The sequence below is a fragment of the Eptatretus burgeri genome, chromosome 3, assembly GCF_056783735.1.
Source record: "Eptatretus burgeri isolate ZD-2024b chromosome 3, Ebu_testis_v1, whole genome shotgun sequence".
Classification (NCBI taxonomy): Eukaryota; Metazoa; Chordata; class Myxini; order Myxiniformes; family Myxinidae; genus Eptatretus; species Eptatretus burgeri.
Window position 1 is genome coordinate 135,587,242 of NC_140963.1, and position 26,284 is coordinate 135,613,525.

The window sequence follows — 26,284 nt, forward strand, 5'->3', positions numbered from 1 at the left end:
GGTTATAAAAGAGCGTGCTGAACGCGCAGTCGAGGTCTGAGTTCGCGGTCGGAAAGTCTGGAGGTCTGAGTTGGCAGTCGGAAAGTCTGGAGGTCTGAGTTGGAGGTCTGAGTCGGCGGTTGGCGAGGTCGGAAAGTCTGGAGGTGTGTGGAAAGGAGGAGAGAGCGTCGAGCAGTGTTGCCGAGGCGCGTGGCCTGCCGAGCCGTGCCTTACCGTGGGTCGTGGAGACGGGACGTCGCGGGTCGCCCCAGTGAGGTGAAGGTAGCCAGCCCAGTCTCGCGGAGCCTCTGCGGTCTACACGGCTCCGTGTTATAAATCTACCCCTTGTCTGTCCTGGGGTTTTCCTTGCTTTTCTTTTGAATGAACGTTGTGGCGCCATGTCCGTAAGTATAATTGTGAAGTGCATGTACATAATAAATAGATGGTCGTAGCTCTTTGTCTTGCTCGTGTCTTGTCCCTACCCCCATTCATTGCATGATAGTATACGTGCATGTTTGGTTGTAAATAAATGTGCTTGTTTAAATGTACCCCGTTCGTTGCGTCTTTTCCCCAATTGAACTGCCATCCTGTACTCGGAATATAGTTGGTTTTTAAATAGCCGGTAAAGTGATCGGGTCCAACGGGGGTCGCGATAACACCCCGCTCGGTTATCCCAAACGGAGCGAGCTGCATTAAGCGGTTCATGTCCCAGCGGCCCCGTTGAGGTGCAATCTCTCGGTAATCTACCCGCGCGATTAATTAGGTACATCGACAATTCGGCGATTGACCCTGTAGCGCGGGTAGATTACGGACAAGGTTGTGGTCTGGTTAAAAACACACCCGTGGCTGGTTTTTGGCGTTGATCCGGAAAGCCGCGACTGGATTGTCTGTTCGGTGGGCGAAGCGGCCGCTATTCCTTAAACGCGGTCATTCACACGCCGGCGGGCGGAAATCTGCAAAAGTATTTATGATGGGGGATTTTAACTTGCCAGGGATAGATTGGGTCCAGGAACAGGGAAAGGGCAGAGGAGGAGAGGAGGATTTCCTCGTTTTAGTCCAGGATTGCTTTTTAACCAAGTTTGTAAATTAGCCCATGAGGGGGAGTGCAGTGTTAGACCTCCTTTTAAGTAACAATCCCAATATGGTGGAAGAGGTGGAGGTCGGGGAGAATTTAGGAGCAAGTGACCATAACAATGTATGTGAAAAGATTCTGTTGAGGGTTAGAGTTTGGGATAGTAGGGTAAGGCTATTAGATTTCAGGAAGGCAAACCTTGAGGGTATGAGGAGAGAATTGGGTGATGTAGATTTGGAGAAATTAACAACAGGACAATCAGCATCAGAGAAATGGGAAACCTTCAAGGAGCAAATGTGTGGAGTGCAGAGTAAGTACATTCCAATGAGGTGTAAAACTAGAAACAGAAAAAGACCAGAGTGGTTGAGTTTGAGATGAGGCACGCCATTAAGGAGAAGCAGAAGGCATTTATTAGGTATAAAACAACAGGACTGGAGTTAGATTTATATCACTATTGGAGTAAACAGAGACAAGTTAAGAAAATAACTCGGCAAGCCAAAAGAGATGATGAGAATAACATGGCTAAGCATATTAGATATAATAACAAGGGATTATTTAAGTATATCAGGGGAAAAGAACAGGTTAGGACCAGTGTGGGCCCATTGAGGAATATCACCAGGAGAGTGGTTTGTGAGGAAAGTGAGATGGCAGGCTTATTAAACAGATATTTTGCTTCAACTTTTACAGAAGAACAGTCAGGAGAATTGCCAATAGCTTAGAGTATTTATCAAGGGGTTGAGGAAGGGCTTTTACAGAAGATCCAGGTTGGAATGAAGGAAGTAAAGGAACAGCTCGGTAATCTAAGAGAAGATACGGCTCCGGGTCCAGATAATATGCACCCGAGAGTATTGATGGAGGTGGCTGAGCAGGAAAGCGAGATGTTAACGGATATTTTCAATAGTTCACTGGAGTCACGAAGGGTACCGGAGAATTGGAGAGTAATAAATGTGACTCCATTATTTAAAAAAGGATCCAGAGAAGAATTGGGAAACTATAGACCTGTTAGTTTGACTTCAGTTGTGTGGAAGGTGTTGGAGACATTAATTAAGGACCAGATGAGGAACCATTTAAATAAATACAAACTAATTAAAGTCAGTCAGCATAGGTTTACCAAAGGTAGTTCCTGTTTCACAAATCTTTTGGAGTTCTATGAGGCAGTGTCTGATTGGGTGGATGAGGGAAAGGCAGTGGATATAGTATATCTAGACTTCAAGAAGGCATTTGATGAGGTACCACATCGGAGGTTGTTAGCCAGCGTGAGGGCTTGTGGAGTGGCTGGTCAAGTCACTAATTGGATTGTAAACTGGCTTAGTGGTAGGAAGCAAAGAGTGGCTGTGAGTGGGAGGATGTCTTACTGGGAAGGATATAAGTAGCGGGGTACCTCAGGTATCAGTACTTGGACCATTACTCTTCATTATTTACATCAATGATTTGGATAATGGGGTAAAGAGTAAGCTTTCCAAATTTGCAGATCACAAATTGGGGATGGGAAAGAACAATGAAAATAGAGATTACAGGATGCAAGGGGTAATTTTGGAGCGGGTCACAGAGGAGAAGGATCTGGGGATGGTAATAGATATGGGAGGTGAGCAGGCAGCGCAATGTCAGGCAGCTATAGGTAAAGCAAATCGGGTTTTAGGTTGTGTTCGGAGGGGGATCATTTATAAATCAAAAGAGGTGGTGTTAACATTGTACAGGAATTTAGTGAGGGCCACGTCTGGAATATTATGTGTGGTTCTGGTCATCACAGTTCAGGAAAGACATAGATGCCATAGAGAGAGTTCAGCGCAGGGCTTCTCGATTGATTCCTGGCCCAGCTAGACTTAGCTATGAGGAGCGGCTGAAGGAGACAGGGATTTATTCACGAGAAAGAAGGCGGTTATGAGGAGATATGATCGAGATGTTTAAAATAATGAAATGTAGAGATAAAATAAGTGCAGATGAATTCATTATTCAACAGAGTAGACAGTGATAGGACCAGGGGCCATAGCTTGAGAGTAAAGAAGAGGAGAGTTAAGATGGTAGTAAGGCAAGGGACTTTTACTCAGAGAGTAGTTAATGCATGGAATGGTCTTTCTGGAAAGTTAGTGGCAGCAGAAAAAGTAGATAAGTTTAAATTGGAATTACATAGGTACCTGGAAGTTATGGAGATAGAGGGGTATGGGGATGTTGACAAGACTTTTAGGTAGTTTGAGCATTGATGGGTGATTGTGTGCGGAGTGCTGTTGGTGGGGGTCTTGTTATGGGGGGTTGTGTGGTTGATGTGTGTTTTTAACCAAGCCCTTGCTCCCTCCCCTGAGGTGAAGAAAATAAAAGAAATAAAGAAAAAATATAAAAAATACAAAAACAAAAAATTAAAATAAAATTAAAAAAAAACCAAACTAACCCAAAAAAAAATTTCATTCATTTAAAACTTTTTTGCATTTTCTTCCTTGGATCTTGTGTGGATGGTTGGGTGTGATGTTCGTGCAGGCGTGATGAGCTGAATGGCCTCCACCTGTGTTGGATTTCCTTGTTTGTGGACGGACGGATGCCACAGACCCCACGAGCTTTACCCCATTTCAACCGGTTCACCGCAACCTGTGTTTCCACAAAGGAAGATGGATCACAGTTGATTGGAGGGTCAGCAACAGGGATTGTAACACCCTTGACGTCCAACTCGACAGCTGGGGGATCAGCCTGGTACAACCGCTCAAAGTAACTGGCCCAGCGGGCCTTCACTTCAGACTCCTCTGTCAAGAGCCTACCACTCTCTGCTCGAACTGCAGTGCTCCGAGGGATGGGCTTGGATGAACGTAATGCGTGAATTCCCCTGTAAGCGGGACGAGAATCACCTGTCCACAGGTGATGCTCTACCCCCTCACAGATTCCTCGCACATAGGCCTCTTTGTCCACCCTCAGTGCACGTACAGTTTTACGCCTCAGCTCCCTGAACAGCTCAGCTCTGTCATTCAGCCTGGCCCTGCGACTCTGGTCAATGGTATCCAGTGTCCCTTGAGAGACAAAATTCTTCTTTGCCCTGCGGTGAGCTCCAAGACATCCACCGGCAACATCAAGGACGGTGGTCTTGAAGGCGCTCCACAACTCTTCAGGACCCCCCAAAGCACCCAGACCCCCCAAGTGTCCACTCAGCCTGTTTGCAAACTCCTCAGCTACTCTCTCATCCCTGAGCTTGGCAACATCCAACCTCGGCTGGGATGGTACCATTCTCCAGGATTTAAGGTGCAGCTTTAGAGTTGCTACAACAAGCCTGTGGTCAGTATTGAGGAACTGAGCACTCCGGTAGACCCTGCAGTTCTGGATCATCCTCCAACGACCGTCAATGTGGACATGGTCAATCTCCTTTGCCACACCGCCAGCGTTGGAATACCAAGTCCAGCGATGAGCTTGTAGGCGCTGAAACCATGAACCAGCCACCCTAAGTCCATGACTTCTTGCAAAGTCAAGGAACCTAGTGCTATTCTGGTTCATAGTTCCTGACCGCAATCCGGTCTCCGAAATTAAATAATGCCTTTAATTATCTTCAAAAGGAGTGTTATAATTTTCACAAACACCTAATTTTCACTCTTGCACTTCCTTGGAGTTTTCTTGGTATGCTTGCAAAGTTTCCGGCTGTTCGGTTTTACAGTTTAGGAGTTATGCAGGACACACACACACACACACACACACACACACACACACACACACACACACACACACACACACACACACACACACACACACACACATTGCCTTGTATTAGTGCAGATTTATATTAATATTTTGTAATGTTAGTGAATCGCCCAAGACGGAAACAGCAAACTGCGGATGTAATTGCTGAGAAAAAGGACCCCTGCCATGGATTGTAAAAGCACGTTATGAAGCACGGTGTTTCACTCGATGAATTTACACTTTCTGCACATTCCATAATTTTTTTCTTCACTCAATATAATCGTCCAAACAGTAGAAAACGTTAAGTTTAATGCTTTGCTTAAATAAATACACGAAGTTATATAAATCGCTAATTTGTTAAAATTTCGGATTTCACTCTGGATTTCTAGTTGTTTTTTTTTGTTCACCAGATCTGATTCTCAAATTCGACATAATATTTCGATTATATACTTTAATTAGACCGTGACAGTAGATCGTGTTTTCAAATTGAGGCATGCTCGAATCGACCTAACAAAATGGCGCCTGACGACCCCAGCAACCACAAAGGGCAGAACAAAATGGCGTGCCGCCATCTTGGAAAGGCATATTTTGTTTTATTGTGATGAGCACCCCCTAAATTATCTTCAAAAGGGGGTGTTTTAATTAACCCTTTGGAGTTTTCTTGGTATGCAAGCAAAGTTTCATTAGTATGCAAAGTATTCTGAGTATACAAGCAAAGCTGCTCGGTTTTATCGTTTTGTAGGAGACACACACACACACACACACACACACACACACACACACACACACACACACACACACACACACACACACACACACACACACATATACACACGCACACACCTTTTTTAGTATCGATAAATCTACCATCTTGTTACTCCATCTTTTTTATCTAATTTCAGATTCCCAGGTCATGTGACTCTTCGGATGAGAGAGAACCGAAGAAACCACAAGGTGGGTTTTGATACCGTTTTTCAAAGAATTTTGGGAAGAGAAATGTGGAATAAACACGAGGTGATGTGGAGAGATGTTATTGGTGGAAATAACGATTGTAATTTCCTTGTTTCTCATTGTAGTTCCCAACCTTCTCATGGAAACTCCTCTCCTCTCATGTGAGATACAAAATCCCACCAGCAACAAGTCCTCGTTGCTGTGGATGTTTCGAAGTACTGAAGGCCACAACCGGGTGATCGCAGTGGCCGGAACACAGGCAGACAACCTTGCCTCGTGTCTGGGGAAAAGTAAACAGAGAAACCATGGAATGCTGGAACCTGGACAGGATTCCTGTCCTGAAAGCTCCCACTGCTTGCTGCCTCCCTCTGGTGTAACAAGGGATGATCTCGAGAGATACTGGTGCCTGATTGGTCCTGGAGAGGATAGAATGTGGAGGGAGCAGGTCCTCTCTGTGCTCTTCACACCTGGTAAGATCTAACTCGCTGATGATTATCACACAGTGATCATCTATATCGGTGGTTCTTAACCTTTTTCTCAACAGGGACCAGAAAAGGTCAGCGATAAATGAGCACAGACCACCAATTGGGAAGCACATAATTGGTGGCCTTTCCTGTCTATGCTTCAGCACGTCATACATCTCTAAGAACTTTTTTTCAGTAATATTTTGGTTTTTTTATGATTGCCTCGTTGAGGACATTACCTCGTTTAGCTGCCTCTGATGTCACCCACCTTTGAATACACATGAAGTGCCTGATGGAATGACTTGAAAACTCATTGTTGTACTCATTGCCAGTTTAAAATAAAAAAATTTAAACCCTGCCCCTCGCACTGCTACACCATGTGCCGTCATGGCACATAAAAGGAGATAAAACCTTAGGCTTGGTCGGAGGCACGGAGTGGATTACGAGCTGGTGTGCAAAAATAAATATAGTATACTTGGAAAATACAATAAGAAACACTCGCCGTATATTCACAAGCATACGCAATATGAAGGGGAACTGTTGCCAATTGCTGAATAAGTTCTACCACTCATGAATATTTATGAACATTCCATCCTTGGAGTTCCTGATCGAATTCATACATTATGATTTAATTACTTCGCTCCACGTGTCCAGGTAAACCGCCACACGTCATATGGCCGATCACCAAAGCCTGGATCGACGGGGCTCCTCCCACGCTTTGTCTGAAAGCCCTTGTGGAACTTTTCCTGACATTATGGAGCTCGAAAGGTTTATCCACAGTTATGTGCAAGAATACCGTATCGCGGGGCGGCGAAATGACGAACCGAATGATGCCAACCTTGAGAAGTCTCCTCCCCCCCCCCCCTTGTATTGCAGGAAGAGCGGTCATAGGGTGCTTTTATCAAGGTCGCTAATGTCGTGAGAGGTCTGCGACACTCCTGGGACACCGCAATACCAAACTTTAATCAATATGGCTGCGTGAACTCCGCTCCCTCTGATGGCCAAGTGGGATGGGCTTGAACAGAGTGATATGGCTGCGTGAACCACGCTCCCTATGGCAGATGAGCGGGACGACCCTGGTCATAGCAATATGGCCACGCATAATTCTAGATCTGCCCCTGGAGTAGACGATACATATATACACTTGCTCCATTATATTATAACGGCTCCAGGATTCTGGGTTCGCCACGAGGGAAAACTCCTCAAACTACTCCCAACCTCTGGTCAGGCAGGCCAACGTGCCACGGATAACTCCGCACATGCCACGGCCCGGTGGGTTGTGAAGCAACCATAAACATCAATCAGATAGCCGGCCAATCTCCGAGTAGTCCTCCATCTAACTCCATTTACTTGAGGTGATGTGGCCCAACTAATTGTGGTTTGTGCCCTCAACACTGCACTTGGATGACTGCCAATCTGAATAGAAGTGCTGCGCTTGCTATTGTTAATGGAGCTAAAGGCCCGGTCACACCTTGACGTTTTAGCCAACGTATGCCGATTTTTGAATTTTTTTTCTAAAACGCTGGCACACGTTGAATACGTTATGGGTAAGTTTTGATAACATTGAGAGCACGCTGAAAAACACTGCCATACGTCGTTGTACGCTGGCTTTAAACGTTGTACTTTTTGGTTGTCCTCAAATTTTTTCATGCTTGAAATTTCACGACGTATGCCGGCGTATGACTCACACGTTCCGCTACGCTGGCCACAAGTTGTATGCACGGTCTGCGATCGTTGACAGACGTCAACACATGCTACTTGTAAGTTAATCATAAGTTGAGACACGCCGAGGTAACGTTTAGTGTACCCAAAACTTATTTCTAACCTATGATTAACGTGTTGTTGGCACGTTACGCGATCGTTGCCACACATCGACAGACGTTACTTTTAAGTTACTCATAGGCTGAAAGACGTCGGTATAATGGATCGTCCTTGCATCAGCGTCCACGGCCACGGCCAGGACACTTATTTGCAGCATTCTTCAAACTTTTCTTCGGCATGACGAGGATGTTCACACTTCGATGTCTAGCTTGGCTATGATTCCAATTGTCCATCGGCAGCGTCTATATAAAATAGTCGAGTTTGAGCGTTTTAACACGTTCAGAAGAAACGCTTCAATTTTCCAAACCCCAGCGTCAAAAAACAAAGGTGAGTGACAGCAATTTAAATCGTTCATTGTAAACAATGAAACTAGCTGAGTGGTACCGTTTAAAAGTCGTTGAGTGTAAAAAAATGCAATTGTTGAGCGCAAGCGTCTACTTTCAATAGTGGAGATGCAGCCATTTAAATCGTTGAGTTTATCATTTAAATCGTTAAATCGTTAAACGCAAGGACGATCCATCATAACCCACACCCTCCCCCTCACACTCACCTACTACTGCCAACATGAACAAACTACTACTACTACTACTAATACTAATACTGATACTGATACTGTTACTGCTGACATGGACATCGACTCAAAAAGGACTCGAAAACTCTGTTGGGTTCCCCTTTTATGAGCAGCATTTTTATATATCAATTCCCAAAACCGCTGGGAACACGTCTTTATATGGCAGTTGTAAGCTAGAAACACATTAATTTTTTTTTTTTTTGTCGACCGGAAGACGTCATTGGAATACGTCTACATACGTCGATGAGTGTTGGGACTACGTAAAGAATTGGTTCAAAGCACGTCAAACATAAGTTAGAAATAAGTTTCGCGTAAAAAAGACATTACCGCGACGTGTTTCGACTTATGAGTAGCTTATAAGTAGCCTTTGTGGACGTGTGTAAGACTAAGGTAAGCCTTTTAATAGACTACGTCACGACATCGTCGGCGATGCGTGCAACGCGCTATGCCTAAGTTAGACTATCGTTGGGAATCGGTTGTGTAGGCCGACAACAGGTTCAGCATTCGTTGGTATAAGTTATCTATAACACAACGAAACATTCTGTGTCCATTACCAATGCGTTATACATAAGACCAAGTCGCTATGAATACGTCCGAATCTTTAAAAAAAAAACATCAAAAGTTCAACGTAAGCCAGCGTTTTAGATACATTTTAATACGTTGCCATCGCTGGCTAAAACGTCAAGGTGTGACCGGGCCTTAAACAAGAGGGGTAAAACTTACCAGTTATCACTGGTGCAGACTTTGCTGGATCAATGGAGAAAAGACTTCACAAACAGATTGGAAGAACATGTGTAAAGTGGTATATTATTTACAAAAGGGGGATGTGGAAAAGTATGTGGCACATGAGGCGAAGAGAGTTGATAAGAAAGTTTGAGGCTTCGGTGACCTTTTCGCTTACCCAGTGTGGACTGGTGAGCCCTATGCTGGTTCCAATCACGGGAGAGGGTAAGGGAAGGGTGAAGCGGGATTTGAGGAGTGTTATCATGATACTCGTTATTGCTGTGATTTGGTTGGTTCAGTCTCATGCACTGCCCGAGTGCTCGTTCTGATCCGTCCTCAGAACGCTTCATTCCACTGCGTCCCATTCCGTTCCTCCAAGCAGCTGAAAAACCAACCAGTAGAAGACGATGACAAACTTCCTCGAAGACGACCAATCAACCAGAAGTTTGGATCATTCTTCCATTTATACATCTCAGGAGAGGTGGAGTTTAGCGGCCTTTGCAGACGTGGTGGCCAAAAGCAAGGCTCACGCTCCTCCTCTTTTGTCCTGAGAGTGGTGTGCTCATTGGTCCGGACTTGGCTTTTTGTGATGTCCCACTCCCTCCGAGACTGCTATCTGCAAAATGGCCCCAGTTTCCCCCGGGACGAGCCACGCATACCTACTCCCGAATTAACATGGGGCATATGCGGTGCTTCCTAGTTGCCACACGGCCGCCCGGCAAAGGTGCTAACAGCAGACGAGACCAACGGTGTAGTCATTACTGGCAGAAACACACATGGAATGGTCAGCGGGTTGTGACAAGATGAAACAAAGCTTCATTGATGGAGAGCCGAGCTTGAGCTGTGAGCGTAGCAAGCAAAGCACTATAAATGTCTTTGGAGCAGGCGAGATGGGTGTCGATAGCAGGGAGGAGCAAGAAGGCGGCCAAAGTAGGTGTGGTTTCCTTCACAGTAATGCGGTGCAACCTGCCAATCAGGTCAGGTCATCTCGCAGCCTTGTGTTGCAGACAAATTAAGAAGAAGACTGTGTGGTGTTGCAGTTTTGCCTACTTTTCATGGAATCCTTTCAAGTTGTGGAAATTTTTAAGTCATAGACCTCCCCAGTATAAAATGCAGAAGATTCGTGTTTAAATCAAGTACTTAGCTTTAACCAATTTTGAGTTAGGCTGTAAGAAAAGAATAATAATAATAAGAAGAATTACAATGGCGTTATTTTGGGTGGGGAAAGGTTGGACTGTGGTAGGTGACAAGGTTTTGGGTGTTGGGGGAGGTTACAAAAAAAAGAAAGTTTTGTATTTCACTAATGCTGTCCAAAAGTGTAATGAGTATTATTGGATGTGAAAGTCTCCACAGACGACTGGCAAGTCCTTTATAGGTTTATAAGTTTGTATATTGGTTGATTCTTTTTTTGAGGATTTGTGTTGTATTAAATCTATGGAGTGTCTGTGCCATCTCTATAGAAGAAGAAGTCTCCCAACTTCCTGATATTTGGAAAAGAAATGGAACAGGTATCGTGTTTTATTATTACCATTTATTCACTAATTAGTGCAGCTTAACCTTGGTTGACCAGTTTCGGTGGCGTGATGGTTAGAGTGTCCGCTCTGAGTCTGGGAGGTCAGTGATTTGAACCGAGTCATACAAAGGCTTCATATCACACTCAAAAAAAGTCATATACCCCCTCCCCCCCCCAAAAAAAATGGTATGTTCTGCTCCCTGGTTGCAAAAAAAAAGAGTTTGTATTTCACTAATGTTGTCCAAAAGTTTAATGAGTGTTATTGGATGTGAAAGCCTCCACAGACGACTGGTACGTCCTTTATAGGTTTATAAGTTTGTATATTAGTTGATTCTTTTTTTGAGGATTTGTGTTGTTTTAAATCTCTGGAGTGTCTGTGCCATCTCTATAGAGGAAGAAGTCTCCCAACTTCCTGATATTTGGAAAAGAAATGGAACAGGTATCGTGTTTTATTATTACCATTTAATCACTAATTAGTGCAGCTTAACCTTGGTTGACCAGTTTCGGTGGGGTGATGGTTAGAGTGTCCACTCTGAGTCTGGGAGGTCGGTGATTTGAACTGAGTCATACAAAGGCTTCATATCACACTCAAAAAAAAGTCATGTACCCCCTCCCCCCCACCCCCCCCCCCCAAATGGTATGTTCTGCTCCCTTGCTTTAATGCACATCAGTTAAAAGGATGGGGCGCAGACAAACAATGCTGGAAAGGCGATGGGAAACCACACAGTATAACTCTTGCCAAAAACTGCTTCAGCAGCACCAACGCTCAGTAGCGAGTATGTGACATCAAATCAAATCAAATCAAAAACTTTTGTGGATTTACCGCATCTTACATGATTGTTATCCTGATGGATTTTCTGATATGACGGATGTTTTCAAACAGATTATACAACAGATACAGTAATGACAAAGAACCAATATGAATCCACAACAGTGGAAGAGACCAACAACCCTTCAGCACTCTCTGAATGCCGACCGGCTCTCGTTGCAGCAATCACTCTCAATGTTCTCACTCTCCTCCCATTCACCATGTTTGTTTTCCTTGTTAAACGTTATTGTGAAAAACGTTTGTAGAAATATCTACATGATGTGCTGACAAAGTCCTTGATGTGTTTCCATTCCTCCACATGTGATTGTTTTTTTTTTTAATCAGAAAACATTTGTTTTAAAGGATGTTCAGGAAGTACGTAATTGTTAAAACATTTATCCAAAGGTGATATTTGCTGGATATGAAACATGAGAATTATGCTTCAGCCTTATTTTCTATTTCTGTGTGAAATTGTTGATTGTTTTCAGATATTATTTCTTTTTGTGATAATAAAGGACATGTTTGTGGATGACAGCATACAGATGGAAAGGAATTTGTTGTCAAACGTATGACCACAAACCTCATTGTATGGTTTAGAACAATACAAGCTATACATTATATTACGTAGAACAATACAAGCGATACATTATATTACCTAGAACAATACAAGCTATACATTATGTTATATAGAACTATACAAGCTATCCATTATATTATATAAAACAATACAACCTATACATTATGTTATCTAGAACTTTACAAGCTATACATTATATTATATGGAAGTATATAAGCTATACCTTATGTTATATAGAATTATACAAGCTATACATGATATTATATAGAACTATACAAACTATGCATTGTTATATAGAACTATACAAGCAATACATTATGTTATATAGATCTATACAAGCAATACATTATATTATATAGAACTATACAAGCTATACATTATGATGTATAGAATTATACAAGCTATATATTATATTATATAGAACTATACAAGCGATACATTATGTTATATAGAATTATACAAGCTATACATTATATTATATAGAACTATACAAGCTATACATTATGTTATATAGAATTATACAAGCTATACATTATATTATATAGAACTATACAAGCTATACATTATGTTGTATAGAACAATACAAGCTATACAATATATGATATAGAACTATACAAGCTATACATTATGATGGATAGAATTATACAAGCTATACATTATGATGGATAGAATTATACAAGCTATATATTATATTATATAGAACTATACAAGCGATACATTATGTTATATAGAATTATACAAGCTATACATTATATTATATAGAACTATACAAGCGATACATTATGTTATATAGAATTACACAAGCTATACATTATATTATATAGAACTATACAAGCTATACATTATGTTGTATAGAACAATACAAGCTATACAATATATGATATAGAACTATACAAGCTATACATTATGTTGTATAGAACTATACGAGCTATACATTATATTATATAGAACTATACAAGCTATACATTATGTTGTATAGAACAATACAAGCTATACATTATATTATATAGAACTATACAAGCTATACATTATGTTATATAGAACTATACAAGCTATACATTATATTATATAGAACAATACAAGCTAAACATTATGTTATATAGAACTATACAAGCTACACATTATATGATATAGAACAATACAAGCTATACATTATGTTATATATAAATATACAAGCTATAGATAATATTGCATAGAACAATACAAGCTATACATAATGTTGTATAGAATGATACAAGCTATGCATTATATTACATAGAACAATACAAGCTATACATTATGTTATATAGAACGATATAAGCTATACATTATATTGCATAGAACAATGCAAGCTATACATAATGTTGTATAGAATGATGCAAGCTATACATTATATTACATAGAACAATACAAGCTATACATTATGTTATATAGAATGATATAAGCTATACATTATATTATATAGAACTATACAAGCTATACATTATGTTATATACATCTATACAAGCTATACATTATATTATATAGAACTATACAAGCTATACATTATGTTATATAGAACTATACAAGCTATACATTATATTATATAGAACAATACAAGCTATACAGTATGTTATATAGAACTATACAAGCTATACATTATATTGTAGAGAACTGTACAGGCTATAAATTATATTACATAGAATTATACAAGCTACACATTATATGATATAGAACTATACAAGCTATACATTATATTATATAAAACAATATATTATATTACATAGAATAATACAAGACCTTCATTATATTGTTTAGAAAAATACAAGCTATACATTATATTACGTTGAACAATACAAGCTATACATTATATTTCATCAAACTATGCAAGCTATACATTATATTATATTATATTGAACTATACAAGCTATACATTATATTATATTATATAGAACTATACAAGCTATACATTATATTATATATAACTATACAAGCTATACATTGCATTAAGTAAAACAATACAAACTACACATAATATAAATACCAATACAAGCTATACCTTGTATTATTTAGAACAATACAAGATATACATTGTATTACATAAAACAATACAAGCTATACATTATATTACAAATAACGATGCAAGCTATAACTTGTATTATCTAGAACAATACAAGTTACATAGTGTAATGGTTGTGGTGGTAGATGGAAGAATTTAATATGGAATATAGCATTTTGTAGAGTTGCCTGGTACGTGGACGTTAGGAGGCATCACGATGGAACTAAGTCGGGAACCTGCGAGCTTAAGTATTACGTGTCACCACAAGAGGGGGTGGTGTCGAGTTAATTAGCTAGGCTTTAAGAATAAACTTCCCCAGTATGTAATCACCCCTCTGTGATTTTTTCCCTTTGTTTTTATATTTCAAGATTTTATATTTCAAGATATTTCAAGACAACAGGCGAAGTCACACCCCAAAGGGATGATTAATGGGCGTGACATCAGAAGCTAGCCAGGTGTGCCGAGCAGGCCGAAGCCCCGCTTTCCAGGGTTACTTGCTAACAGGCCACGCCCCGGAGGCAGAGGATTGTTAGACATGAGATGCCTGAAGAAGAAGAGGGCATGGGAGGCTTCCTACTAGATAGGACAGGAGATCGGCAGAGCGCACGCACTTGGTCAGTGTGAGGAACGCACGAGGCAGAGTTGATTTCGGAAGAGAGTCAGAGGTGGGAGTTCAGGGCTGGCGCATTTTTGGAGAGCCGTGATCAAAGAGAAAGGGTGTTGTGGATTTTGAAGAGGCGAGAGCAGAGGGTGAGTGCATGCTGAGTCAGATGACATGGCCCTTGTATTCGTGTTGAGGCGATTTGGGTCGCGTGGTGAAGCAAGACGCTGGCCTTTGGGTCTTGGTTGATTCGTGAGAAACAGACCCCGTGCCTCATGTATGTCATAAGCAGCTTCCATGGTGCTCTGAGCCTTAGTGTTGAGAGCTGCTCGTGGATTGCTTGGCTTACGTTTGTCCTGCTACGAGAGAAGTGACGGCACCATTTGCACGTGTCTGCACTTGTGAATCGAAGCGCCTCCATTCCAAGTTCCACAAAGACCAGCTCTGGGCCAAGCTAAGTACAAGAATAGTTGAAAGGAAGGGTTTTCTTTTTATTTTGTTTCCCCGTTGTCTGTGTGAGAGGCGCCTTGACTTTAGGATTTATTTACTTTATAATTATTAGCATTACATCTTGAATTATTGTCCTTTGTAAATATTTGTTTATTTTCATGAAATGTATTCCTTTTAAGAGGCTGTATCTGTGTATTTGTAGTGGGGTTCGAGTATAAACTCCCTGAGCATCCGTTTCATTTCCCGTGCTCCTCTGCCATTACGCCAGATGCCTTTCGAGCACGTGTTAAAATCTCCGGGGATCAACATGTTCGCCTCCTATTCATAAGGAACCGCTCGGCAGTCCTGGGGGCTGGCGGTGTTAACCGCCCGTCACCACAATTTGGGTTGGGGGGGGGGCGGGTTAACCTGGGCCGGCCACCCCCACGACAAAATTGTATTGTATAAAACAATACAAGCTATCCAATATTTTGGATAGAACAATACAAGCATTACATTGTATTATATGGAACAGTAAAAGCTATGCATTACATTATATATAACAAAACAGCGATACATTATATTAGATAGAACAATACAAGCAATATATTACACAAGCCGGTAGGCGACGAGGGATCCGCTAAGATCGAAGCGCTGGATACGATGCTTTTCATTCTGACCGATCGACCGACAAAGATTCATTGCCAAGACGTATTGGTTCACATCCAATTGTTCCTCTGCCTGGCAAGATTTTTCCTATTGCGTATTTTGCCAACTGGCACTCCTCACAGGACTACCATTTGAAAAATAAAACCTAAATCAAAAATCGGCTCGAGTAAAATTTTCTAAATATCTCGAAGTGTTTAATTCCGAAGTCTCGTTTCTCCACATTCAAAACTGTAGGACAAGTATTGAAAATAGTGAACGTAGGTCGAGAAAAAGTATTTTTTCGAATTTTGCGTATTTCAGCCCCGACACACTTGGTGATCGAATCTGGAAAAATGCTGCGGTTCAATTTTGTAGTAGTTATTAAACTCTATCCATACACCGAATTTGAACGTTCCACCGTCGACGGTTTCCGAGGTCAAGGTCACTTAACATATTCCCTGGTTCACCACCTTTCCGCATTCGGAGGGCTGCCATTCGGAAACTATGAGAGATAGAGGAACGTTATGCTGTCGCGATAACTGGATGGGGATGCAAGGAATAGGCAGGAGTTGGTCCGGTCGCTCTACCTATCATAGAAGCCGTGCTACGTCAGTTAGCGTTTGGGTTCTTAAAACTTTGAGTGTGGAAGATGGTTACAATCGTTACAAAGCGGATACAAGCACCAAACTTGGTATGGATGTTTGATACATCAAACCATTCAAAATTAGGCTAGGAGCCCAGATGAAATATTCACAGGTCTTGCGTAATACATCACAATTTACCGTCTATCAAAATCAACCCCAAATTTAACAGTTAAACCATTTCTTGTGAAAAGCTGCGAAGTTTTTCTTCATTCAATATGTCAGAATATGTACCTGATCTACATATACGTGTACACACACATACATATATATACATATATATATATATATATATATATATATATATATATATATATATATATATATACATATATATATATTATAACGGCTGTGGAAATTCGCATTACACCATAAAGGGCCCGCAGGTGAGATATCTTCATAGGTACATGTGTAGTTAGCCCAAACCCATTGTATAGAGGGAATTTATGTGATTCATCCGGGCTGCGACGCTTTGAGTTAGCCATTTTTTCTTTCTCTAATGTTATTTTCGACCATTAAGCCGCCAACAACGCAAGCAGCCACTACCCTTACCTTCACAACTCCATCCCGCAAACATCGCTTCACCGCCGTTCCCAAACGACACCATAACCATCAAACCACCACCGAAAACCCTCCACCACCTTCGCCTCTCTCCTTCACAACCAACAACCGCACCACCTGTGAACACTGAACGTCGGGCTGTCTCGGGCCCGTTCGGCGATTGGTGCCGAACGCACCGAGCCGCGAGCGTGAATGGCGGCCTTTCCGAGGGGAAATTCGGATCAGAAACGCTTCACGCCCACTTCTCCTCCGTCCAATTGATGAGCACGGGGCGGCTTGGCCCCGCCTCCAAGCGTGTGTATGAGAAGTCCGTATATGCAAATTTTAGGATCAGGAGAGATTCACGCCCATTTTTGCCCGACTAATGGCTGACCGGGGGGGGGGGTGGCGTGGCGTGGCCCCGCCTCCAATCGCGTTCTGATCCTAAAATTTGCATATTGGCTGCTCCTGCCGCCTATAAAAAGGCGAGCGCAAGGCGAATTGGAGCGAGTTGGGTTTCGGAGTTGCTTGGAGAGTGTCGTCGAGAGGTTGCTCTTGGGGACAAGGAGCGTTGCGTTGGCGGAGTTGAGGGGAGTGAGCGTGGTGGAACTGCAAGCAAGGGAGCTTGGGTCCGAGGCAGGAAGGACGGTGGTCGGCGATGAGGTTGCGGTGTGGGGGATCGCTCGTCTCGTCGCGAGACCCAAGCCAGCCAGCCACTCCCTCCTCCAGGGCATCAACAATTCCCCCTTTCCCCTGCACTGAGATAGTGCAAAAGGGGGCCCCGTTCCCACCCCACCCCAAACGTCGTTCCAACGAAATTCAATAAGGGGCACGGAGTCGGGGCACAGCGGCGCGGCCACATTTGCGGCTTGCCCGCCAACGCGTCACGAGGACGCGGGTAAGACCTCCCCGGTCTCGCGGACCTGGCCGCTCCTCAAGGTCACGCGCACATTTGGCCTACGGGCCCGTCTCCCTCCTTATCTGTGAGGATGGCTTCTTTCCTTTGCTTTTGTGTAAATGTGTGTTGGCGCCGTCTATGAAGTAAAACTGTATAAGTGTTGCTGTGTGTGCGCGTAGTCGGTTTTAGCTCTTCCATCTGCTTTATGTGCATTTTGATTCTGTATGGCTGTATATACGTGCTTTCCGTGTGCTGGGAAATAAAATGCTTGCTTGTTGAACTGTGCCCGTTTCGCTTTGTCTTTTATTTATTGACCCTCCATCTTGCTTCACGTAAGGGGTTCGTAGTGGGTGCAACATCCCGGTAATTAATCTGAACCGTCCAGGTCGACGATAACCATCGCATTCGCAACACTGGCGTCAGGTCGTGGGATATGAACCCATCCCCCTCCTCGCAACACTGGTGTCAGAGAGCGGGAAACAAACTCTCCCCTCTCCCAACTAAATTCACGGGGAATCAGTTCAGGGGTGAGAGGAGCGACCCCCGATTCCCTCCAAATTACGAACAATTAAAATTAACCCCTTATGAGAAATAAGATGGAGTCTCAAGGCGAGCGGGAGCCGGGGGTATTCGAGATGGATTTAGAATGTGTAGAATCCATGGCCCAGGATGGAGACCCCGAGCAGGAAATGTTGGTTGTGCAGGAACACGAACTCCCCCAACTGAACCCAGAGCCCGAAATGGGTGCGGCGGCGGCCGCGGTGTATGACACCTCCCCTCCCCCTCTCCGCCAAATCCCCCCGATCCTTGCCGAATCAGCTCAGCCCCAGAGGAAGTCTCCAGACTTGATTAAGAATTGGCACGGTCCCACTTGCAAGATGGTAAATCGGAGTAGTGTAGATTTGGAGGATGCCCAGTGGGAGGCCTTATACAAACTGGTCGACCGACACATGGGGATCTTCTCCTTGTCACCCGAAGATATTGGACATAAGGCCTGGTGCAACATCAGATCCACACCGATGGGGCCCGGTCTGTCCGCCAGCCTGCTCGAAGGCTCCCATGGAGCAAGAGAGAGGAGGCTGATGAACAGGTTGAAAAGATGCTCAATGCAGGTGTCATTGAGCCCTCGGGAAGTCCTTGGATGTCACTGGTTGTGCTGGTCAAAAAGAAGGATGGGACCACGCATTTCTGCGTGGACTATCGCCAGCTGAACAACGTGACACTCAAAGACTCCTATCCCCTGCCGAGAATTGACGATACCCTCGACGCCGTTGCAGGCTCTAAATGGTTCTCAACTTTGGACCTCAAGAGTGGGTATTGGCAGGTGGAGATGGATAAGACGGGGAAGGAGAAAACGGCATTTTCCACAGGGAAGGGACTGTATCAGTTCACTGTGATGCCGTTCGGTTTGTGTAACGCCCCCGCCACCTTTGAGAGACTGATGGAGCGTGTGCTAGGCGGCATGCCGTGGCAGTCATTCCTGGTGTATCTGGATGAAGTCCTGGTACACGCTAAAACATTCACCCAGGAGATAGCCAATTTGGACCAGGTGTTTGGGCGCCTCAGGCAGGCAGGGCTAAAATTGAGCCCGGAGAAATGCACTTTGTTCGCGACAGAGGTGGCCTATCTCGGACACGTGATCGGCCGCGAGGGGGTGAAGACCGACCCCGGAAAAATTACAGCAGTAGAGGAGTGGCCCGTACCTACAACTGTCAAACAGGTACGGGGCTTTTTGGGACTTTGCTCCTACTACCGGCGCTTCGTGGCAAACTTTGCGGAGATAGCCAGGCCCCTTCACTGGTTGACGGAGAAGGGGTTGAGATTTAATTGGACAGGGGAGTGCCAGGAGGCCTTCCTCAAATTAAAGGGGTGTTTAACATCCACACCCGTTTTAGCCTACCCCACCGATGACGGGATGGATACCCTGGACACGGATGCAAGCCAGGAAGGATTGGGAGCAGTCTTGTCTCAGACACAGGAGGGCGTGGAAAAAGTGATCGCGTATTACAGTCGGGCCATGAGTAGGCCCGAACGAAATTATTGCGTTACTCGCAAGGAGCTATTGGCTATGCTGTCTGCGGTGAGACATTTCCACCCGTACTTGTACGGGAGGAAATTTTTGGTTCGAACTGACCTTTCCTCCTTGCAATGGCTCTTACGGTTCAAGCAACCGGAAGGCCAGATTGCAAGGTGGTTGGAAAAGTTGCAGCAGTACGATTTCAGTGTGGTCCATAGAGCCAGTAAGGCTCATGGGAATGCCCATGCGCTCTCTCGACGCCCCTGTCTCGGAGAAAACTGCAGATATTGCACAAGACATGAGGAGAGGGACCAATTGGCCGACACCTCCCAGAAACTCCCAGTCCGTGCGGCCCGGGTGGTAGGCCCAACTTTGCCACTAACTGCGGGAGAGGAATTTGGTGGATTGGCATGGAGCACGGCCCAGCGGGAAGACCCCGTGATAAGGCCAGTGTACAAATGGGTCCAGGAAAACAGGAGGCCCAGTGGGGAGGAGATCGCCCCATTCGGAGCGCGAACAAAAGAATACTGGGCTCAGTGGAGGACCCTAGAAATGAGGGACAACATCTTATATCGCAAGTGGGTGGAGATTCCTTCAGAACAAACTTCTTGGCTGGTGATAGTCCCTGATGGGTTTAAGACCCAAATTTTGAAACAGGTGCACGGTACCTGCGCCGGCGGCCATTTGGGCAGGACCAAAACAAGATCTCGGGTCCGCCGGCGGTTCTATTGGGTTAACATGGGGCGCGATGTACAGAACTGGTGTCGAGCATGCGACACCTGTACTGCGAAAAAGGGACCGCCACAGAGGATGAGGGCCCCACTCCAACTACATCAGGTTGGGGCCCTCCTTGAGCGAGTGGCCATGGACATTTTGGGACCACTGCCCCCCACTTGCCAGGGTAATAAGTACATCCTCGTAATTATGGACTATTTCACCAAATGGCCGGAGGCCTTTGCCCTTCCCAACCAGGAAGCAGGGGTCGTGGCAAAAGCCTTCGTAGAAGGATTTACATGCCGGTATGGGATTCCGCAGGAGCTGCACACGGACCAGGGACGAAATTTTGAGAGCGAATTACGAAAAGAGGTGTGCAGACTCCTGGAAATTCGAAAGACACGGACAACGCCCCTGAGACCACAGTCTGATGGCATGGTGGAGAGGTTCAACAGGACCCTGGTCCAACAGTTGGCCCTCTTCACCGCCACTAACCAGGAGGACTGGGACCAACATCTCCCATACCTCCTGATGGCCTATCGCGTGTCCCAGCATGGGTCTACTGCGTGTAGCCTGGCGCTGTTGATGTATGGACGGGAGCTGAGAAGCCCCGTCGATTTATTGTGCGGTCCGATGCCTGAGCGGCTTGATAGGCCCCCGGGGGAGGGCTATGCCCGTCGGTTGGAGGAAAGCATGGAGAAGGTCCATGCCTTCGCACGACACCAGCTCCAATAGGCGGGCATAAAGATGAAGCACAGGTACGACCACCGGAGCCAGGTGAGCAAATACCCACCGGGGGCGAAGATTTGGTTCTTTAACCCCCGGCGGAGGAAGGGCAGATGCCCGAAGCTCACCTCACCTTGGCAGGGCCCGGGGGTCGGCCTGGAGCAAATCAGTGACGTGGTCCTAAAAATTAAAATGGGACCACGGGCCCTTCCCCGGATCATCCACGTGGACCGCCAGAGACCTTACAAGGGCGACCTTACGCCCTCATGGAAATGTCTTGCCGGAGGAGTCGGTGCTGGAACAGCCGCTCCCACAGAGGCGCAAGGCTCCCAGAGCCTTGCAACGAGTTCACGAGCCCAGTAGGGAGGGACGAAATCCCCCCTGCAAATAAGGTTTGGGGACAATGACAGACAGTGAATGTGTAGTGGGGACGTAGCTTAGCTACGTAGTGTTAAATGGAACATGCTATCGTTTAAGGGACGACGTGGGAGCATGAGGTAGTTAGGGGAAGTAGTCAGAAGGATGGCTGAGTTCAGCGATGTGTGAGTTCAGGAAAGTTGTGAGGTGAGTACATGATGAGTGAGTGAGGCCAGCGGGTCTGTGTGAATGGAGCGAATGTGGAATGCATGGTGCGATGAGTGATTGGGGGGAGGAGTGACTCCCACCAAGGGACCCTGGGGTCAGTGTAGAGTGATTTAGTGGGTTAGCAAAATTGAAAAATGGAAGTCGTTTTGCAGTTGGTGTGAGTGTAGGCTCGAAACCTGTTTGGAGGGGTGCAGGAGCCCTGTTGACGGGCTGGGAGCGTGGCTGCGAAAGGTGAGTATTGCTGAGTGGGTACCCCGGGCACCAGGCTAGTCGGCCGTAGTAGGCCAAGGGCCCATGGGGGGCCGGGATAGCGTAGTGGGCACGGGTGCGCCCGCATGATGCGGGGGCCCGGGGCGCCGTTAGCCACGTGGGCAGTGTTGTGGGCACGGCTGACCCTCGGAAAGGGCCCGGGAAGCCAGCCTGCCACGTGAGCGTTTCAGGGGAGTCGCCAGGGAGGGCACTCCCCGGTGTTTAGGGAGCTGGTAGGCTCGGAGGCAGTGTAGTGCCCGGGGGTGCCATCGTCGGAGAATCGGCAGAGGGTCGTGCCTGCCAAGGGAGCCACGAGTCCTAGTCGTGAGACCATGTGAGGGCACGGGAAGAAAATTGGGGGGCGAGGCCCGAAATTGTGAGGACACCAACACAGGCGACGGGAATCTGGGTTGTTAGAACCAATAGATAAAGCGAGAGGCACTTGTTGAAAGCCCCGGGGTAGTTTAAAGGTTAATGGATAGGGTAGATTAGGAAGTGTACCCCTCCGCACCATCCATTCCTTCGCTCTCGTTGTGGGCCGCTGGACCCACTTTGGCTAAGATCGCTGAAGTCTGGGGAGGCCATCCTGAGGCTTCGTTGGGCCTCGACACAGGACGCTAGCTCTCCCTTATTCCCTTTCGGGAAGGGAACGTAGTGGTTGGGAGTAGGCTAGGGGACGATAGGTTAGCCGAACAAAGACAGTGTGAGGGGACGATTTATAGGGGGAAGTAAAAATTAAAATAAAAACAACAAAAAAAAATAAGTTGGGGCTAAATTGGGTTTTTACAAATTAAGGGAGTGGGTATGGACAGTGACAGGCAAAGGCGATAGGTGGGAGGGAGACAGGTAGGTAGGTCCGAGCCCGCCTTCCGAGTGGCCAACACCACCGCACTCCCTCCACCAACCTCCATCTCAAGGCAAGAGGCTGGCCAACTTCATCAGCTGTTGTTTTGCTGCGAGGCCTTTACCGGCCGGATCGTCTGCAGCTGTTTTCTGCAAGGCCCGTGCTGGTCGGATCGTCTGCCGGCTGTGTTTGCTGCAACGGCCTTGTTCTGCAGGCTGTGTTTGCCTGCTACCTTTGCCATGCCATGCCTGCTACCCGGTGGTTCTTTTTGCCCCTGTTCTGTGCTGCATTTTGCCCCCCCCCCCCCGGTTCATTGCCATGTGCGCCAGGATCCTCGTGCAAATTTGCAGGGACTGCACTGATGGCAGCTGCAACACGGGACTGCACCAGCAGCCCGTGCACCGTATTATTCCATCCATCCATCAATCCACTCAGTTGCTTGTGTTTGGTTGCTGCGCCAGATTGTCGCGCGTACTGCAGGGACTGCCCTGTAGGCAGCCGCATCACGGGACCGCATTGGCGGCCCGTGCAATGTTGTTTGCTGCGTCAGACCATCGCGCGTGCTGCAGGGACTGCCCTGTAGGCAGCCGCGCCAGGAGACTGCATTTGCGCAGCCCATGCGCCGTTGTTCGCTGCGCCCGTTTAAAAGGGGGAGACCTTGGACTGCGTGTGAGCAGCGGCCACGTTCCCTGTCACCTGCATTGCGTGAGCCAGAGACTGCATGTGAGCAGCCTGGCTCCCTGCTAACTGCTTTCTCTTTGCAGAGTCCATTGATCCTGGGCCATGGTTTAGTGTAAAATTTGTAAGTTAAGGTTAAGTTGTACTGTAAATATGAGTGCGCCCCCGGCATGTATGTCTTAGCGCCGGCAATTTTATTTAAGTCGTCTGAGTGAGTGGGTTTGTTTGGTTAGTTACTCAGCCCTCAGGTTATTTATTTTGGGGACACGAATAACATGAATGTCGCACTCAGGGATCTGTAGGTAAAACGTACTAGGGGAGAACTACACATGATGGCACATGAGAATTTGACGACTCGGGACGAGTCTGTAAAAAGGGGAGGGGGTAGTGTTACGGCTGTGGAAATTCGCATTACACCATAAAGGGCCCGCAGGTGAGATATCTTCATAGGTACATGTGTAGTTAGCCCAAACCCGTTGTATAGAGGGAACTTATGTGATTCATCCGGGCTGCGACGCTTTGAGTTAGCCATTTTTTCTTTCTCTATTGTTATTTTTGACCATTAAGCCGCCAACAACGCAAACAGCCACTACCCTTACCTTCACAACTCCATCCCGCAAACATCGCTTCACCGCCGTTCCCAAACGACACCATAACCATCAAACCACCACCGAAAACCCTCCACCTCCTTCACCTCTCTCCTTCACAACCAACAACCGCACCACCTGTGAACACTGAACGTCGGGCTGTCTCAGTCCCATTTGGCGATTGGTGCCAAACGCACCGAGCCGCGAGCGCGAATGGCGGCCTTTCCGAGGGGAAATTCGGATCAGAAACGCTTCACGCCCACTTCTCCTCCGTCCAATTGGCGAGCGCGGGGCGGCTTGGCCCCGCCTCCAAGCGTGTGTATGTGAAGTCCGTATATGCAAATTTTAGGATCAGGAGAGGTTCACGCCCATTTTTGCCCGACTAATGGCTGACCGGGGGGGGGGGGCGGCGTGGCCCCGCCTCCAATCGCGTTCTGATCCTAAAATTTGCATATTGGCTGCTCCTGCCGCCTATAAAAAGGCGAGCGCAAGGCGAATTGGAGCGAGTTGGGTTTCGGAGTTGCTTGGAGAGTGTCGTCGAGAGGTTGCTCTTGGGGACAAGGAGCGTTGCGTTGGCGGAGTTGAGGGGAGTGAGCGCAGTGGAACTGCAAGCAAGGGAGCTCGGGTCCGAGGCAGGAAGGACGGCGGTCGGCGATGAGGTTGCGGTGTGGGGATCGCTCGTCTCGTCGCGGGACCCAAGCCAGCGAACCACTTCGCTTCCCCAGGGCATCAACAATTTCCCCTTTCCCCTGCGCTGGGATAGTGCAAAAGGGGGCCCCGTTCCCACTCCAAACGTCATGCCCACGAAACCCGCCAAGGGGCACGGAATCGGGGCACAGCGGCGTGGCCACATTTGCGGCTTGCCCGCCAACGTGTCACGAGGACGCGGGTAAGACCTCCCCGGTCTCGCGGACCTGGCCGCTCCTCCAGGTCACGCGCACATTTGGCCTACGGGCCCGTCTGCCTCCTTGTCTGTGAGGGTGGCTTCTTTCCTTTGGTTTTGTGTAAATGTGTGTTGGCGCCGTCTGTGAAGTAAAACTGTATAAGTGTTGCCGTGTGTGCGCGTAGTCGGTTTTAGCTCTTACATCTGCTTTATGTGCATTTTGATTCTGTATGGCTGTATATACGTGCTTTCTGTGTGCCGGGAAATAAAATGCTTGCTTGTTGAACTGTGTCCGTTTCGCTTCGTCTTTTCTTTATTGACCCTCCATCTTGCTTCACGTAAGGGGTTCGTAGTGGGTGCAACATCCCGGTAATTAATCTGAACCGTCCAGGTCGACGATAACACCGCTCGGTTATCCCGATAGTACGGAACGGGCCGCCCAAGCGGCTCGTATCCGGAGTTGACCTGCGGCGAGGTACGATCGCCCGGTTTACCATCCGCGTGGCTACTTAGGTAGGTCGAGTTTGGCGAACAACCCTATCCTACGCGGGTGGCCGATTGGCACGATTGTGGTGAGGTCGAAAGACCCACCCGTGACTAGCTCCCGGCGTTGGTCCGAGAGGGTCACGACAGAATTGTCCGTCCGGTGGGCGACGTGCCGCGATTCGAGTTACGCGGCCGTTCGCACGCCGGCGGGCGCGAATTCGCAATATATATATATATATATATATATATATATATATATATATATATATATATATATATATATATATATATATATATATATATATACATATATATATATATATATATATATATATATATATATATATATATATATATATATATATATATATATATATATATATATATATATATATATATATATATATATATATATATATATATATATATATATATATATATATATATATATATATATATATATATATATATATATATATATATATATATATATATATATATATATATATATATATATATATATATATATATATATATATATATATATATATATATATATATATACATATATATATATATATATATATATATACACATATATATCTGGGGCT

General features: G+C 45.6%; 1 protein-coding gene and 1 long non-coding RNA gene across 8 annotated transcripts in view; one reads left to right on the top strand and one right to left on the bottom strand.

The window, feature by feature from the left end:
* The window catches only part of LOC147031044 (uncharacterized), a 40,126-nt gene extending 28,044 nt beyond the window's left edge, over window positions 1-12,082 (top strand). For all 7 annotated transcript variants that reach the window (XM_085875718.1, XM_085875719.1, XM_085875722.1 and 4 more), the window contains 5 exons: window positions 5,605-5,656; window positions 5,779-6,123; window positions 10,693-10,740; window positions 11,137-11,184; window positions 11,629-12,082. In XM_085875718.1, coding sequence (XP_085731844.1) covers window positions 5,605-5,656; window positions 5,779-6,123; window positions 10,693-10,740; window positions 11,137-11,184; window positions 11,629-11,819 — 684 coding nt within the window. In that variant the 3' untranslated portion in view covers window positions 11,820-12,082. The remainder of the gene's footprint in view (window positions 1-5,604; window positions 5,657-5,778; window positions 6,124-10,692; window positions 10,741-11,136; window positions 11,185-11,628) is intronic.
* Window positions 1-26,284, bottom strand: part of LOC147031045 (uncharacterized) — a 56,579-nt gene that overhangs the window by 21,432 nt on the left and 8,863 nt on the right. The window lies entirely within an intron of this gene.